General features: G+C 45.2%; 1 protein-coding gene across 4 annotated transcripts in view; it reads right to left on the bottom strand.

Moving 5' to 3' along the window:
* Positions 1 to 14,061, bottom strand: part of LOC126058253 (zinc finger protein OZF-like) — a 36,536-nt gene extending 22,475 nt beyond the window's left edge. For 3 of the 4 annotated variants that reach the window (XM_049853269.1, XM_049853268.1, XM_049853266.1), the window contains exons 1-2: positions 13,836 to 13,993; positions 6,139 to 6,370 (exon numbers count right to left, since the gene is read on the bottom strand). Coding sequence is in view for 2 of the 4 variants with exons in the window: in XM_049853266.1 (XP_049709223.1) it covers positions 6,139 to 6,141 (3 nt within the window). In the remaining 2 variants the exon portion in view is untranslated. The other variant, XM_049853267.1, reaches the window with a different exon arrangement.
* Positions 14,062 to 14,412: the final 351 nt, after the last annotated feature.

The raw sequence follows: 14,412 nt of genomic DNA, 5'->3' as shown, positions 1-14,412 counted from the left end.
CTATTTGCAGATGACATGATTATATACACAGAAAACCCTAAGGAATCCTCCAGAAAACTACTGAAACTAATAGAAGAGTTTGGCAGAGTCTCAGGTTATAAAATAAACATACAAAAATCACTTGGATTCCTCTACATCAACAAAAAGAACACCGAAGAGGAAATAACCAAATCAATACCATTCACAATAGCCCCCAAGAAGATAAGATACTTAGGAATAAATCTTACCAAGGATGTAAAAGACCTATACAAAGAAAACTACAAAGCTCTACTACAAGAAATTCAAAAGGACATACTTAAGTGGAAAAACATACCCTGCTCATGGATAGGAAGACTTAACATAGTAAAAATGTCTATTCTACCAAAAGCCATCTATACATTTAACGCACTTCCGATCCAAATTCCAATGTCATATTTTAAGGGGATAGAGAAACAAATCACCAATTTCATATGGAACGGAAAGAAGCCCCGGATAAGCAAAGCACTACTGAAAAAGAAGAAGAAAGTGGGAGGCCTCACCTTACCTGACTTCAGAAACTATTATACAGCCACAGTAGTCAAAACAGCCTGGTATTGGTACAACAACAGACACATAGACCAATGGAACAGAATTGAGAACCCAGACATAGATCCATCCACGTATGAGCAGATGATATTTGACAAAGGACCAGTGTCAATTAACTGGGGAAAAGATAGCCTTTTTAACAAATGGTGCTGGCATAACTGGATATCCATTTGCAAAAAAATGAAACAGGACCCATACCTCACACCATGCACAAAAACTAACTCCAAGTGGATCAAAGACCTAAACATAAAGACTAAAACGATAAAGATCATGGAAGAAAAAATTGGGACAACCCTAGGAGCCCTAATACAAGGTATAAACAGAATACAAAACATTACCAAAAATGATGAAGAGAAACCCGATAACTGGGAGCTCCTAAAAATCAAACACCTATGCTCATCTAAAGACTTCACCAAAAGAGTAAAAAGACCACCTACAGATTGGGAAAGAATTTTCAGCTATGACATCTCCGACCAGCGCCTGATCTCTAAAATCTACATGATTCTGTCAAAACTCAACCACAAAAAGACAAACAACCCAATCAAGAAGTGGGCAAAGGATATGAACACACATTTCACTAAAGAAGATATTCAGGCAGCCAACAGATACATGAGAAAATGCTCTCGATCATTAGCCATTAGAGAAATGCAAATTAAAACTACGATGAGATTCCATCTCACACCAGCAAGGCTGGCATTAATCCAAAAAACACAAAATAATAAATGTTGGAGAGGCTGCGGAGAGATTGGAACTCTCATACACTGCTGGTGGGAATGTAAAATGGTACAACCACTTTGGAAATCTATCTGGCGTTATCTTAAACAGTTAGAAATAGAACTACCATACAACCCAGAAATCCCACTCCTAGGAATATACCCTAGAGATACAAGAGCCTTCATACAAACAGATATATGCACACCCATGTTTATTGCAGCTCTGTTTACAATAGCAAAAAGTTGGAAGCAACCAAGGTGTCCATCAACGGATGAATGGGTAAATAAATTGTGGTATATTCACACAATGGAATACTACGCATCGATAAAGAACAGTGACGAATCTCTGAAACATTTCATAACATGGAGGAACCTGGAAGGCATTATGCTGAGCAAAATTAGTCAGAGGCAAAAGGACAAATATTGTATAAGACCACTATTATAAGATCTTGAGAAATAGTAAACCTGAGAAGAACACATACTTTTGTGGTTACGAGGGGGGGAGGGAGGGAGGGTGGGAGAGGGTTTTTTATTGATTAATCAGTAGATAAGAACTGCTTTAGGTGAAGGGAAAGACAACACTCAATACATGGAAGGTCAGCTCAATTGGACTGGACCAAAAGCAAAGAAGTTTCCGGGATAAAATGAATGCTTCAAAGGTCAGCGGAGCAAGCGCGGGGGTCTGGGGAACATGGTTTGCGGGGACTTCTAAGTCAATTGGCAAAATAATTCTATTATGAAATCATTCTGCATCCCACTTCGAAATGTGGCGTCTGGGGTCTTAAATGCTAACAAGCAGCCATCTAAGATGCAGCAATTGGTCTCAACCCACCTGGAGCAAAGGAAAATGAAGAACACCAAGCCCACATGACAACTAAGAGCCCAAGAGACAGAAAGGGCCACATGAACCAGAGACCTACATCATCCTGAGACCAGAAGAACTAGTTGGTGCCCGGCCACAATCGATGACTGCCCTGACAGGGAGCTCAGCAGAGGACCCCTGAGGGAGCAGGAGATCAGTGGGATGCAGACCCCAAATTCTCATAACAAGACCAAACTTAATGGTCTGACTGAGACTGGAGGAATTCCGGCGGCCATGCTCCCCAGACCTTCAGCTGACACAGGACAGGAACCATCCCCGAAGACAACTCATCAGAAATGAAAGGGACTGGTCAGCGGGTGGGAGAGAGATGCTGATGAAGAGTGAGCTAATTATATCAGGTGGACACTTGAGATTGTGTTGGCAACTCTTGCCTGGAGGGGGGATGGGAGGATAGAGAGAGAGGGAAGCCGGCAAAATTGTCAAGAAAGGAGAGACTGAAAGGGCTGACTCAAGACGGGGAGAGTAAGTGGGAGTAGGGAGTGAGATGTATGTAAACTTATATGTGACAGACTGATTGGATTTGTAAACGTTCACTTGAAGCTTAATAAAATTTATTATAAAAAAAAAAAAAAAAAAAAAAAAAGTGTTCAATCCAGTGGCTTTTATTATAGTCACAATATTGTGCAACCAACACATAAAAAAAAAAAAAAAAAAAAAAAAAAAGAAGAGCACCACGACTCACAGGAGCAAAAATTACACTTGAATCACCCAAATCCTGAAGCTTACGATGGGTAAGTAGATTGTGGCCCATTCATAGGATGGGAATATGCATACAGAGGCCCCTGGGTAGGCTACAGCTACAAACATCAACATATACAGAACTCAAAAGCATCCTGAGGAAACAAATCATTGAAGAACTCAGAGTAACAACAGAATTTACAGAAAGCTTAAAACAGGCAAAAGTAAATATGATAAAGCTATAGTAATAGCTGGAAACCCTGGCGGTGTAGTGGTTAAGTAGTGCAGTTGCTAACCAAAGGGTCAGCAGTTTGAATCCACCAGGTGCTCCTTGGAAACTCTATGGGGCAGTTCTACCCTGTCTATAGGGTCGCTATGAGTCGGAATTGACTCGGCAGCACTGGGTTTGGTTTTTTTGGTTATAGTAATAGCTAGCACTAATACTGGTAATGGAAATCCTGGTAGTGCAGTGGTTAAAAGCTAGGCTGCAAACCATAAAGTTCAGCAGTTCAAATCTACCAGGCACGCCGTGGAAACTGTATGGGAAGTTCTACCCTGTCCAATAGGGTTGCTATGAGTCGGAATCGACTCGACAGCAATGGTTTAATACTGGTAATTGTCATAAACTTCCAAATACAGATAGTAACAGTCTCTAGGCAGCAGGAGAAGAGATCAGGGAGGGACACACGGGGAGTCCATAAAAACTGACCAAGGCCTATTTATTATCAGGAACTCGGATTACTAAATTATACAGGATAAGTTTATGCACTCCTTGATAATGATAGAGTTGACAATAGAAAGTTTAAAGCATTATTTAAAAAACAAAAGAAATGTAATTTTACTGTACCAATTATGAAACCCTTTCATTTTGATTTTACTTATCTTAGTTCTGAAGGGCTTTTATACCTAAACTATTGATTCCTGAATCTTACATCTTTACATTTATATTTACTAAAACAAGCACTGTAAAAGCAAAAAATGGCCACAATCAAAGTGTCTATTTATGGCGATATAATTAAAAACAACAACAACAAAAAACTACCATCGGTCATATGTAGTATTCTGGAGTTTTATAAGAATGTGCAGTTAAGCTCTCTATGTATTGCTGGACTTGCAGGGCACAGCGCTTAAGAGCTTGGCTGCTAAACAAAAAACTGGCAGTTCGAATTCACCAGCCACTCCTTGGAAACCCTGTGGGGCAGTTCTACCCTGTCCTAGAGGGTCACTGTGAGTGTGTATCAGCTCAATGGCAACAGGCTTGGACATGTACTGTTATGAAGAGATCACCATGACAATCTGTTAAAGAGTGTAAATCCCATGCTATCTTTCGTGTAACAAACTGGAGTAACTAAAAAAATCCTATTTGCTTGCTTCTACATAAACACTGACTGGCAAGATGCTTCAAAGAGTAATACAACTGGTTATTTACAGGAAGCTGGGGGAAGAGGGATGGGCCGCACCAGGACAAGAGCAGGACGAAGTCTTCATAGAGTATGCGTTTACAGCTCGCACTGCGTTCCAAACCCTAAAGGTGCCGTCTACTGGAAAAGCTTCATTTCAGTAAGCTACATTATACTTTCAAACACAAGTCAAATGGGGTATTAAGTGTTTTGACTAGAAATTCATATTTGTAATGATAATAAACACATATAAAATTTAATCATTTAGGACCCAACTGTTAATAAACAGTCCAACACACTTGTACAAATCACAGAAGTATAAATTCGAGCTCTCTTTCTAAACCCAGTAACCACGGATATCAGAGTCTGCACATCTATTTTGTCTCACGCAGGAAGATGTTTCTAAAATGGCTAAAATATTTAACATATTAAGGGTTCTGGAGTGACTTGTTAAATATAACAGGAGTCTTTTTTTTTTTTTTTAATTTTTATTGTGCTTTAAGTGAAAGTTTACAAATCAAGTCAGTGTCTCATACAAAAATTTATATACACCTTGCTATATACTCCTAGTTGCTCTCCCTCTAATAAGACAGCACACTCTTTGCCTCCACTCTCTATGTTCATGTCCATTTGGCCAGCTTCTGTCCCCCTCTGCCCTCTCATCTCCCCTCCAGACAGGAGCTGCCCACATAGTCTCATATGTCTACTTGAGCCAAGAAGCTCACCCTTCACCAGTATCATTTTCTATCCTACAGTCCAGTCCAATCCCTGTCTGAAGAGTTGGCTTTGGGAATGGTTCCTGTCTTGGGGTAACAGAGGTCTGGGGACCATGACCTTCCAGTCTCAGTCAGACCATTAAAGTCTGGTCTTGTTAAATGTAACAGGAGTCTTTAAGAATCTTCTCAAGATTTAAGTAAGCTCTGGTAACTTTTACATCAGATAAAACAGGCATTACTCCACATTTGAGAAGTTTATATCCACTAAATAAAAAAATTCTCAGAATAAACACACCAAATGATCTAGAATTTTTTTCCAGTGGAAACTGTAAACACAATAACGTAAATACACACATCTCATGTGTTGAGCTTCTCTAGCAAAGAGAACACTTTAAAATTTTAGATTCTAATTCAAGACTTTGGAGAACAGTCAAAAATTACAGGCATTAAATACCAGCTCTAGGCATAGATGGGAGGACAGGGACTTAGACTGGGGATTCGTGCTTTCCATACACCTGAAAGCCTCAAGACAAAAGCGTTCTCCACTGGGGGGAAAAATGGGTCGGGAGACCCACACAAGATCCAGCTGGATTCACCATTGCCAACTTCATACCTTTGGTGACATTAGGAGATCACCAATATCACCCAGGACCCCATAAACAGTCAGAACCTTCATCGATGACTCTTTCCCCCTTTTCCTAACCCGTAACACAGTGTGAGAAGGGGAGCTGTAGTTTTAGAACTGCACAGAAATGCCCCAGTGCCTGGGGAAGTCAAGAAAACTGGTCAGAGAGATGGGACAAGGATGGTTCTGCAGGACAGGGCTCAGCCTCCACAGCCCAGAGCTGCTCTGTCTTCAGGCTCTGGTCAGGCAACTCTGCCATTCGACACAGAGTGCCAAGGCCCAGGGTGGGGATTTAAGGCCACGTGGTGCCAGCTCTGAGAGTCCTATAAGGAAGGTGACCCCAGGCATCCAAATCTTGAGAAACCACATGTGTATAGTGGAAGCGCCCAGTGACAGCGGAGCAGGGCCTTAGCGTGCTCCTAGGGCTCAGTCCCTTGGCCTCCTCTGCCACTTTTTTCTTCACTGAGGAACCACAGGCTCGCAGCACACAGCTGCTCCCCCAACAATTCCAGCCTCACCCACTTACGGTAAGAATGGTTCAGCTCTCCATAGAACTCACCATTTCCTTGCTCCACCTTCTGGAGGTCTAAGAGAATGTTGTCTCTAAGCCCAAGAAGTTACTTCAGGAAGAGGAATGGGACTGGATGCAGAGCACTGGGCAGCTTGGAAGTAGGTGAATAATGTCTGGTCCACACACCAGTCGGAGCAGCTGAAATCCTTCCTTGTCGTTTACGGATGTGCGAGACAGTTGCGCTAGGTCCTATTAGTTCTTCCTGCAATGCACTTGAGACCTGGAACGGAAGGAGGATGAGGAGAAAACAGTATTGAGGAAGCAGGGGGTGACAGGGTTTTGGCTTCCTCTCAGGCTCAGAGCAATGCTCCACCCCGAGGGCATTTGCACAGAAGGCAGAACAGACTGCAGCACCCAGAGCACACGCCTGCATTCTTCATGCAGCTCCGCAGGCTCGTCTTTCTGCAACAAGATCACAGATGGAGGAATTTACTTATCCCAGAGCATAAGAAGCAACCAGACCTGGCCAGGCTGCAAAACGTGAACCTCATTTCCTCCAGGGAGTCAGGAGTCCAATAATGTTGAAGCTGTGGGTTCACCTTTGTAGCTCTGTCCCTTATAGATCAACACACGCACTATTATTTGATATTAACATGGGTGAATTTTCAGGAAGAGCATGCCTTTCAAGTTTTGTCAATAAACTCATCATTGTTCATTTTTAATTTGTGCTGTTAAGACCCTTCTACTGTGCTTTTTAAACAATTTTTCACTTCATTTCTAGCACTTTAATATCGGATTGGTATTTTTCCTGTTGCTTTTGAAACTAACATTTTTTTTCTCCCCTTCAGTCCCTCCCCCCGTGCTCCCCTTCCTTCTCAAACCAGGGCTCTAGTTCCTTCTCAAACCAGGGCTCTACCAGCCCTAGGCTTCTGGAAAACCGGGGAGGATTCCTGAGCACTTTGGGTTATTACAAGGCTGAAAGACAACAAACAAATCAGAAAACCATTATGTTTTCTCTAAAGAGCCACCTCCCACCTCTGTTCCCATTTCTTCCCAACCTGCTCCCTTCCAAGCCGACTCCTATTCTTTCACTGACACTGGTCTCAGCGTCAATGTGCGCTCTCTCTCTCTCGTGATTTTTACATCAGTGAATCCCTTTTAAGCGTTACCCTTCCTTTTATTATTTTCTTCAACAGCACTCTCTAATTTTAATTCACATCCTTATTATTTCCAGCATAAACCAGGAGCTGATTCAATACATAGAATCTCAAGCCCCCCACCCAGAACTGCTGAGTCCAAATCCACGTTTTAACAAGTTCCCCGGGTTTATCCACACTGACATTCAACCATGAGAAGCATTCACTGATCTACAGCCTGTAACTCAAAGAAAAAGCACTCTATCAACGAATGCCCTTTGAACTCTCTACATTATATCAGTGCTCTATTTTCCTGATCCACAACCAATCTCCATGCCTAGGCCTCCTCAGTCTTCCTTAACTTGTTCATAACAAGCTCTTGCCCAGCGTCATTCAATCACGGTTATCATTTCCAAAATCTATCTGCAGCAAAGGAGCTGCCTAATGCCCGTCAGTGGCTGTCCACTGGCCTTCAAAGAGCCCAGAGTAGTCGACACGGTTCTAGGTGCCCTGCTGGAACCGCCTCCTCCAATCTGCCTCACAGGCACCCCACCCCCCAACACACACACACTTGGATTCATCTGCTTCAATCATCTCTGACCTTCACGAAGGAAGGGATGATACTGGGGGTTCTCTATTGCCTCAGGGATTTACACACTCACTTTTCCCAACCGAAGTACTCTTTCCACACCCACCCATACCCCGTGCTATCAGCCCTACACAACCAGGCATGTAGTTAAACAAAACTAATTTTCTGAATCTTCACTTAAATCATTTTCCCTTTCAAGCCATCTAACCTGACTCTCGGGTTAGGTTCTTTTATTACAGGTATCAGCTGTCCCTGGTTTTTCATTATTTATTTAAAACTGTCTCCCATGCTAGACTGTCAATCTATGAACAGACACTATGTACTTTGTTTTCTTGTTCCTCCTGGCCTATGATACCAATCACTGAGGACACACACAGAATAACCACACACAGATCACCACCTGTTGTATACACACTTGAGCAGCACTATCCAAGGGAACTTTCTGTGAAGATAGACATGTTCTGTTTCTGCACAGTCTGTCTTAGTCTGGAAGCTCTGCTAAAAGCTGTCCACCAAGGGTGACCCTGCCGGTATCTGAAATACTGGTGGCAAGGTTTCCAGCATCACAGCAACAGCCAAGCCACCACAGTACAACAAACTGACAGACACGTGGTATAATGTACGAATCTAGGAAAATTGGAAGTCCTCGAAAACAAAATGGAATGCACAAACATCAATATCCTAGGCAGTAGCGAGCTCAATGGACTGGTATTGGCCATTCCGAATCAGACAATCACATGGTCTACTCTGCTGGGAATGACAACTTGAAGAGGAATGGTGTCACATTCATCGTCAAAAAGAACATTTAAAGATCTATCCTGAAGTACAACGCTGTCAGTAATAAGATGGTATCCACATGCCTACAAGGAAGACCAGTTAATACATCTATTATTCAAATTTACACACCAACCACTAAGGACAAAGATGAAGAAACTGAAGATTTTTACCAACTTCTGCAGTCTGAAATTGATCAAACATGCAATCAAGATGCATTAATAATTACTGGCGATTGGAATGCAAAAGGCGGAAACAAAGAAGACTCGTAGAAGGAAAATATGTTCTTGGTGATAGTAAGGATGCCAGAGATCACATGATAGAATTTTGCAAACCAATGACTTCTTCAATGCAAATGTATTTTTTCAACAACATAAGTGGTGACTGTACATGTGGACCCCACCAGATGGAAGACGCAGGAATCAAATCGACTAAGCCTGTGGAAAAAAACGGTGGAAAAGCTCAGTATCATCAGTCAGAACAAGGCCAGGGGGTGACTGGGAAACAGACTTGCTCATATGCAAGATCAAGTTGAAGCTGAAGAAAATTAGAGCAAGTCCACAAGAGCCAAAGTACGACCCTAAGTATAAACCCAGTGCTGTTGAGTCTAAGTATACCCCACCTGAATTTAGAGACCACCTCAACAAGAGATTTAACGCATTGAACACTAGGGAAATGGAATACATAAATATACTTTGGACATGTTATTACAAGGGACCAGTCCCTGAAGACAAAGACCAGTCCTCGTGAGGCTTCCAGCATTACAGCAACACATCAAGCCCCCACAGTATGACAAACTGACAGATACATGGGAGACAATATTGTTGGTCAAAGTAAAATACGTGGATTTTATTCTATGTGATTGATAGCCTACTTGGTTTGCATTTCTGAAATATGCTTCTTGCTGCTGAATGGAGATTATACCGTCTTGTGACAAGAGAAAAAGTACAAGGAAGTCGAGAGGCTTTTTTCAGGGTAGCTTGGACTGCTGCTTCCCCTAATCTAGTGAACGGATGCTGATGCCACTTACTGGTTGGGAAAGCCAGACAAGAAGCAGATTTGTTCAGGTGAGATTTTAAAAGCTCTGTCTTGGACGTGTTAGGTTTTGGAGCCACACGGTCCTTAGTGCCCCAGGTGGACTATGGAAAGGGTGTGGTGTCTGAGTCCACTGGTACCCAAGAGCCCATATCTCAACCTGAAGGTTGTCTCCTCCTGGCCATGAAGAATCAAACTGACCTCTGAAACAGGCTCCACTTGTACTCCTGAAGCTCCAAGCTCAGGGAAGGAAGAGCACAGCTTTGGCAGGTATTAGGCCTTTAGGTGATGTTTAAATTGATATCCTGCTGTTACCAGAGGGGCAACTCTTAGATTCTGAACTAGGAAATTCTGTAGTTTTGAATGGAAGTTTGAATTTGATGTGAAATGACTATACTACCAGTCATGTCTCCAAGGGGAACTCTGGTCCAAAGAGGGAGTACGTTTAGAATATCTACCTGTAGGGAGGAAACCCTGGTGGCGTAGTGGTTAAGTGCTATGGCTGCTAACCAAAGGGTCTGCAGTTGAAATCCGCCAGGCGCTCCTTGGAAACTCTATGGGGCAGTTCTACTCTGTCCTACAGGGTTGCTATGGGTTGGAATCGACTCGATGGCACTGGGTTTCATCTCTAGAGAAGGAAAGGGAAAAATAAAAAGAAACAACATGTTTCTACTGATGTTTAGGTCACAAGTGGTGTTTAATGATCATTTTTGCTCTATCCACTTAGATATTTGACAGGTGCAGTATTTTTATCATTTAAAAAATAAGAATATTTTATCGATACACAAGTTTTCAATAAAGGATTTTCAGATATGATACCAAAAGCGCAAGCAACAAAAGACAAAACAGATAAATTAAAAATCGTGAGCATCAAAGAACTTTGTGAACAAAGCGAAGAGACAACCTGCAGATGGGAGAAAACTCAGAGAAACCTCTGAGAGCCGGCACTAGACGGGGCCAGCTTGTTTTTCCAGGTCTCACAAGTTTTCCGTGGCAGGATCCAATCTTACCACTTTTCTATGACTCGTGTTAGTGGAAAATACACGAGTTTTCCTTCTCTGACAGGCTTTACACAGGCTGCAGCTTCCACAGGTTTTACTGCATTTGGGAATCACATACCCTTAAGGCTTTAGTACTCAAGGTATGTCAAGACCTCTTTCCACTCACCAATATACCAACAAGCCATTCTAAAAATGGGCAAAAAAATAGACATTTCACCAAAGACAATATGCAAATGGTCAATAAGCACATGGAAGGATGCCTGATGCCTTTAGTCATTAGAGAAATGCCAGTCAAAATCACATGATATACCACCTCATCCCTCCGAGGACGGTGACTACCAGAAAAACAGAAAACAACAGGAGTTGGAGAGAATGTGGACAAATTGCTGGTGGGATTATGAAATGGTACAGCCTCTGTGGAAAAGCTTGGCGGTTCTTCAAAAAGTTAAACGTGCAATTTACCCTACAAACCAGCACCGGTGGCAAAAGTGGCTAAGCTGTCAGCTGCTAACCCAAAGGTCGGTGGCTGGAGCCCTCCCAACGGCTCTGTAGGAGAAAGACCTGCTTATCTGCTCCCATAAAGATTACAGCCAAGAACACCCTACGGCACAGCTCTGTCACATGGGGTCGCCATGAGTCTAAAATTGCCTTCACTGCACCTAACAACAACAGGTACATCACCAAAAGACTGGAAAGCAGGGACGAAAGCAGGTTATCTTCATACCAATGTTCTTCACTGCAGCGGATCCCTGGTTGCTTAGCTGTTAAGAGCTCGGCTGCTAACCAAAAGGTTGACAGTTTAAATCCTCCAGCTGCTCCTTGGAATCCCCATGGCACAGTTCTACTCTGTCCTATGGGATCACTATGAGTCGGAATCGACTGAAGGGCAACACGTTGTTTTTGGTATGGGGATACAGACAGCAAAGGTTTCACATCGACCTTAGGCTGTACTAACCTAGAGAAATAAAATCACATTTGAGGAACGGCAGTGCGTAAAGAATGGACTTTTAAAGGTAATTGGGTCAGATCGCTTTGTTATTAATATGAAGAAAAAACAAACAAAAAACAGAACTGCTTCCACCACACACACACAAAAAATTCACATGAATTATAGTTCTAAGTAAAAAAAAGAGAGAGATTACGCTAATGGCACTGGAGTTCCCAGTGATTTCTCAAACAGAAAATTAATAAATTTAGACCCTTTAAATTTGCTCCATAGGGTTTTCAATGCTATGATCTTTCAGAAGCCTGTATTCCAAGGCACTTCTGGGTGGATCAAACCGCCTACCTTTCCGGCTAGTAATCTGAACCTTTTCCTCCACCCAGGTACTCCCTACCTGACTTTTACCTTGTAAAACAATTACTACAAAAGATGAGGTACATTTTGCAACACTGTGGTGTGGCCGATCCTCTAGGATTCCCTGAAGTATAAGCAAAAGTTTCATTACACAGCCCTCCCATTCTGCCCTCATTCCTAGGACTTGTTCTTTGGACACTGGGAATATGCACACTTTTTGCTCAAAGAAGCCTTTGACCTTTGAAGGAGTAGGGTTCTTTCACAGCAAAAATTGGGGTTCAATCACCCGCATCCAATCCAGCAAGATCACACACACTGGCTGTGTATCTCTGTACATCCCTCATCGCCTCTATTAAGCTTGTTCAGCTACATCCCATTTTACATCAGACCAACCAGGACCGGCCCTAAAGTTTCTCACACAATCGTGATGAATGTTTCTGCCTTACAGCCAAAGAAATCCCAAAACTGGTATAAAACCAAAAACCCAAACCCACTGCTGTTGAGTGGAACTGCCCCACAGGGTTTCCAAGGCTGTACACCTTTAGGGAAGCGGGCTGCCATATCTTTCTCCCGTGGAGTGGCTGGTAGGGGTTGAACCACGGGACCTTCTGGTTAGCAGTCGGCTAGCAGCTAAAGGCTTAAGCACATAGGGATAAACATGGCCCTAAATGTACGCACTACTTCCAATTCCTGTTTCCTAGTTCTTCATCTGTCTTAAATACCTATAACCAGTAAAGGAGATGGGATCTATTCCTCACCAAGATCTTCATTTTTGTATGACCAGCACAAAAGTCCTGCCTGATGAAGCACAAAACAGAAAGGGGCCATTTTGGGCAGGGAAATTGGGATCGATATGCCCCTTCAGGTGAGAACAGACCTGAATGTGAGTTAGGACACCGCCACTTACTAGATACGTGTCCCCGGGCGAGCTCCTTAACTCCTCCAAGACTGGTACTTTTGGGAAATGCCCCAAGACTCCCTAGCTCAGCGTCGTAGTGTGAATAGGAGGTGCAGTGTGTACTCGCAGGACGCCCAGCCCTTCCCAGACAGCTCAGGAAACGGTAGGAACACACACAGGCCGGTGGCCGGGCCGACAGGAGCTCTAGGGGACTGCGGTGTGTGCTGGGGAGGGTGGTGCGGGGTGTGTGTCTGCGGGGGTGGTACGGGGTGTAGGGGAGGGTGCAGGGCGTCGGCAGGGAGGGTGGTGCAGTGGGTGTCTGGGGATGTGTCGGGGGGGGTGGTGTGGGGTGTATGTCTGCGGGGGTGGTGCGGGGTGTTGGGGAGGGTGCAGGGTGTCGGCGGGGAGGGCGGTGCAGCGGGTGTCAGCGGGGTGTGTCAGGGAGGGTGGCGCGGGGTGTGTGCGGGGGTGGTACGGGGTGTAGGGGAGGGTGCAGGGCGTCGGCGGGGAGGGTGGTGCAGTGGGTGTCAGGGGGTGTGTCGGGGGGTGGTGTGGGGTGTGTGTCTGCGGGGGTGGTGCGGGGTGTCGGGGAGGGTGCAGGGTGTCGGCGGGGAGGGCGGTGCAGCGGGTGTCAGCGGGGTGTGTCAGGGAGAGTGGTGTGGGGTGTGTGTCTGCGGGGGTGGTGCGGGGTGTCGGGGAGGGTGCAGGGTGTCGGCGGGGAGGGCGGTGCAGCGGGTGTGTCGGGGGGGCAGCCCCGGAGCCCGGCGGAGGCTACACCGTAAAACTCAGAAGAAAAGCAAAGGGGCGCGGCCGACGGGGGGCGGACGCCGGCCTTCAGCCTCTGACCTCCGACCCGGCGACCCCGAGGCCGTGACGCCGCCCGCCCGCCTGCCCGCCCGCCCGCGCTCCGCGGACGCCGCGCTCCCGGACGCCGAAGCGCTGCTCTGACAGCCAGGCCTCTGCTCGGCGAGGATTCCCGCGCTGTCAGCTGTTCGCACCCCGACGCAGGTCCCACCTCCGCGGCCTCCAGAAAGCAGGAACGCCGCTGGGCCGGGGTCGCGCAGGGAGCCGGGGGAGTCCCAAAAGTGGCCCGGGAGGCGGAGAGCGGGGGTGCGCAGGCGGCCAGGTGCCGCGCCCTCAGACCCGAGGGGGTCAGGCCGCCCGGGGACAGAGGCAAACCCACCTCACGGCAGAGCAGGACGGCGACGAACGTCGTTGCCGAGCTGACCTGAGGACGTACACTTCCGCTTCCGGGCCGCTCGGTGCCCCAGGGGAGGTGTCGGTGCGGAAACCTAGAGCGCTCTAGTTGGTGACCTGTGGTCCGGTGGTACCCTCTTGTATTTGGCATTTGCCCAGCGCTGCCCTTATTTCTTCTACAGAGGAAAAATCTAGGTTTCCTTAAATGCTATATGAGCAGAAACGCGAATTTCAGTAATCAGAGATATCCTTGGGGAGCAGAGAAGGTTGGTATCTGCATATTTGGCCATTTGGAAAAATGTTACTAGCTTCTTTAGAGAAATAATTGGTTTGCTCCTCATAGATATTTTCCCATCTTTAGAATTGTTCAAATCTACAGTTTGGCCTCTGTTTCA

The sequence above is a fragment of the Elephas maximus genome, chromosome 14 (assembly GCF_024166365.1).
Source record: "Elephas maximus indicus isolate mEleMax1 chromosome 14, mEleMax1 primary haplotype, whole genome shotgun sequence".
Taxonomy (NCBI): Eukaryota; Metazoa; Chordata; class Mammalia; order Proboscidea; family Elephantidae; genus Elephas; species Elephas maximus.
Note: the sequence above shows the minus strand (reverse complement) of the source record. Positions and strands in the feature narration are given on the sequence as shown.